Raw genomic sequence first — 4,156 nt, forward strand, 5'->3', positions numbered from 1 at the left:
GTCTGCACCACAGCCTGATCGTGCCCCGCCGGAGCCTACAGGAGCTGCAGCCTTTCAGCCCGGTGAGTCTCTTAACCTGCACAACACAGTTCAAGACCAAACACCCTCACCTAACCTTACCTTCACACACCAGCAGACCAGATCCTTAAACACATTCTACAACCAGCTGACTGAATGCAGCCTTTCAGCCCAGTGAGTCCCTTAACCTGCACAACACCATTCAAGACCAAACACCCTCACCTAACCTTACCTTCACACACCAGCAGACCAGATCCTTAAACACATTTTCTACAACCCAGCTGACTGACTTCCACGACCTCACCAAAACTCTGACCCACCAATCTGATATCCATCGAAAGAAAAGGTGTAAATAGATCCTTTAGGCTTCATCTATGCAGCCAAACTGACAAACCTGTTTTGGGCTCTGGATCTGGGAAGAATGCCGCCATCAAACTCTAATGTACTGAGCGTGGATTGTGTCTCTGTCCCCCCCCCCCCCCCCCCCCCCCACACAGCCTTCAGAAACAGAGCAGTTCCACCAGAGGGGGCAGGCCTTCAACTCCAGCAGCGGCCGCTACACTGCCCCCATCTCCGGCTTCTACCAGCTCACTGCCAGCCTACAGATCGGTAAGTCATGGGGAGGGAAGAAAGACACAGCCTTGGAGAGCAGAATGTTACCATGCATATCAACCGATATTTTGACCCTTTCGGAACCTTTGTGGCAGTTACGCAAGTGGGCACACATTGGCTATATGAGGATAGTATGAATAATCCATCAGTCCGTCAATGGCCACACACAGCAACACAGGTGTTGCACCTATAGGATCAGCTGCATATGTTGTATTGCTGCTGCTGCTGCTGCACACATACATACAGTGGTTCTGATCAGATTTCATCATGGAGATAAACTGCAGCAGGAACCGTTTTGACCGTTGGGGGATGTCAGATGAGGCATATCCAGGGGCTGACCAATTGCAATGCAAAGTGGAGATAAAGTCACACACAGTTCTGAAGAAAAGGGGTGGGGTCTTTCCACTGAACGCACACACGAAAGGAAAACTCCCCATTTAATAGCTCTCCCTAAACACACAGTTAGCTTGTTAGTAAGTGTGTGTATGTGTGTGTTTTCAGAGTCCAGTGATACACAGCGGAAATCACAGTCCAGGCCCAGAGACAGTGTGAGAGCCTCCATTTGTATTGAGTCTCTGTGTCAGAGCAACGTGTAAGTGTACACAAAAACACACACACCCACGCACACACACTTACGTGTACTCATTCACTTGTATAAACCCATATTCTTGCAGAAACACACACACACACACACACACACACACACACACACACACACACACACACACACACACACACACACACACACACAAAATATCTTCCTTGTTGTCGTTGTTAAACACAGCAGCAGAGATGCAGCCATAACCTTATTTAATGATGATATGAATGCTGTGCACTTCTTGACTATTGTGTTGTGCATTCATTAGTAAGAGTGCTGTAATGTGTTTGTAATGGCCACAGGTCTCTCGAGACAGTCTCTGGAGTCGGCGCAACAGGCAGAGTATTCAGCATCCTGCTCACAGGAACACTTTACCTACAGGTAAGCTGGAGTCCACACACACACACACACACACACACACACACACACACACACACACACACACACACACACACACACACACACACACACACACACACACACACACACACACACACCGACACACACACACACACACCGACACACACACACACACACACACACACACACACACACACACACACACACACACACGCAATCTTTCCCAAATGGCATGTCAGGAAAATGTGGTCATAGTATAAATGCAAATTATATAAAAGACACATTCACACACCACACACACACACACACACACACCACACACACACACACACACACACACACACACACACACACACACACACACACACACACACACACACACACACAAACCCACACACTCACAAATCACTTTCACTATTAGGGTATGTGGAGCAAACTCTCCATTCTAACAGTAGACAGGTGTGTGTTATATAAACTGGGGATTTTATTGCATACATACACAGACACATGTACCAGACATAAACAAAAACAGAATGACTCTTTCAGTCATTCACATGCACGTATGCCACACACACACACACACACGCACACGCATACGCACACACACACACACACACTGACACACACACACACAAACGCAGACACACACACATGCACACACCTGCAAGTGCAAAATGATTCATCATCCCTTTTTTAATTTCACAGGGAGGGGAGTACGTATCCGTCTTTGTTGACAACGGGACAGGTTCTGCGGTCACAGTCCTTCAAGATAGCTTGTTCTCTGGGATCCTTCTTGGAGTGTGACACACACTCTCACACACACACACACACACACACACACACACACACACACACACACACACACACACACACACAAACTCACACACACACACACACACACAAACACACAGACACTCTCTCTCTCTCTCACACACACACACACACACGCAGCCACACATCCCTCATGGAGGGAAAACCAAACCACAAAAGCAGCCTAAAATGTTTAAGAGGCTCTTGGCATGCCTGCATGTTCTCTTTGGCTGATGACCTAATAATCTGAAAACAGGGGGCAACAGAGAACAGTAATACCGTAATTGCAACTAGGAGGACTTTCCAAGCATCCACACCATTCAGGCCCTAAGCAGCTTCAGCAATTATCCATAACACTGTTGCCAGGACAGCAGGATATCACTGTCTGTCTCATGTTTGCAAATGGATGGCAACGTGTTAGGAAAGTTTGTTTATAGAGATGTATTTTTTTTTAACACCATGTTGAGTTTCCATCTAGCAAACTCTCTAAAAGTCCTGTTATATTTATTTCCATTGCTCTCCAAAAACAAAAAAGTTGTAGATATTTGTTTGTGTTTGATAATGTTTGTAATAAATCCTCTTATAAATTTTTGTGACGCAGGTGTGATGATTTTTTAACAAGCTTGTACAGGCAGCGACTCAGTAATGATGATATTGCTGAGTTACATGTTGACATCATAATTGATTGAACTCACCAGGCATTTATTAAATTAAATTTAATCACTTGAATCTCTTCTGTTTTTCACTCCTGTAACTGTACGACTTGCCTGATGAGATTTGCACAAACAAATATAGCCAGGAGACAGCTGACAACTGACAACTGTTTATAGAAAGTGTCAGCATGAAAATGTTGGATTCCAATAGGAATCCTCCATGACTGATTTAGGGAAAAGTCACTGTCTGAATTTACAGAGAAAAAATGTCCCACCTTTCCCCTCGCGTCTGCTAATGCCATTTGAGGATTTCAAAAGCAGAAACAAAACCATACAATGTTATGAGGCTGGTCTGTGGTTATTTCTGCAATGGATACAGATCAACCAACCGCCCGGTCTGGATTGACAGACTGCTGACTTAAAAAAAAATAAAAAATCAGTTTACTGTTCAAATGTTTTAGCTCTCAAGTACATATATTTCAATGGAAAACTTTAGATTATTTCCTCAACATGAAAGCATGCACAAAGATATACACATACATGCACTGGACTCATCGGCAGTGCACATGTTCTCATGTGCCCCCTCCCCCTCTCTTTCACACACACACACACAGACACACACACACAGACCACACACACACACACACACACACACACACACACACACACACACACACACACACACACACACAGAAATATGATGAATGTGGACAGAGTGCTCTCGTGGTGGATGGGTATGAGGTCATTATACTCTTATAGTGGCGCCTGGTGCTTGGCCTGATGCCTAAAACACACTCACACACACAGACACACAAACACACACACAAACACAGACATAGATGGACACACACACACACACACAAACACACACACACACACCACACACACACACACACACACACACACACACACACACACACACACACACACACACACACACACACACACACACACACACACACACACACACACACACTCACTCACTCACTCACTCACTCACTCACTCACTCACTCACTCACTCACTCACTCACTCACTCACTCACACACACTCTCACACACACAGACCCCCACACAAACACATGCACACACACATACTTCGACATA

The 4,156-nt window shown here is 45.4% G+C and overlaps 1 protein-coding gene across 2 annotated transcripts in view; it reads left to right on the forward strand.

The window, feature by feature from the left end:
* LOC116221802 (erythroferrone-like) overlaps nucleotides 1-2,989 on the forward strand; it is a 6,956-nt gene extending 3,967 nt beyond the window's left edge. For both annotated transcript variants that reach the window (XM_031573222.2, XM_031573223.2), the window contains exons 4-8: nucleotides 1-62; nucleotides 516-627; nucleotides 1,132-1,222; nucleotides 1,531-1,609; nucleotides 2,294-2,989. The exon at nucleotides 1-62 is cut by the window's left edge and continues 66 nt beyond it. In XM_031573222.2, the coding sequence (XP_031429082.1) occupies nucleotides 1-62; nucleotides 516-627; nucleotides 1,132-1,222; nucleotides 1,531-1,609; nucleotides 2,294-2,392 (443 nt within the window). In that variant the 3' untranslated portion in view covers nucleotides 2,393-2,989. The remainder of the gene's footprint in view (nucleotides 63-515; nucleotides 628-1,131; nucleotides 1,223-1,530; nucleotides 1,610-2,293) is intronic.
* The last annotated feature ends 1,167 nt before the right edge of the window (nucleotides 2,990-4,156 follow it).

The sequence above is a fragment of the Clupea harengus genome, chromosome 9 (assembly GCF_900700415.2).
Source record: "Clupea harengus chromosome 9, Ch_v2.0.2, whole genome shotgun sequence".
Classification (NCBI taxonomy): Eukaryota; Metazoa; Chordata; class Actinopteri; order Clupeiformes; family Clupeidae; genus Clupea; species Clupea harengus.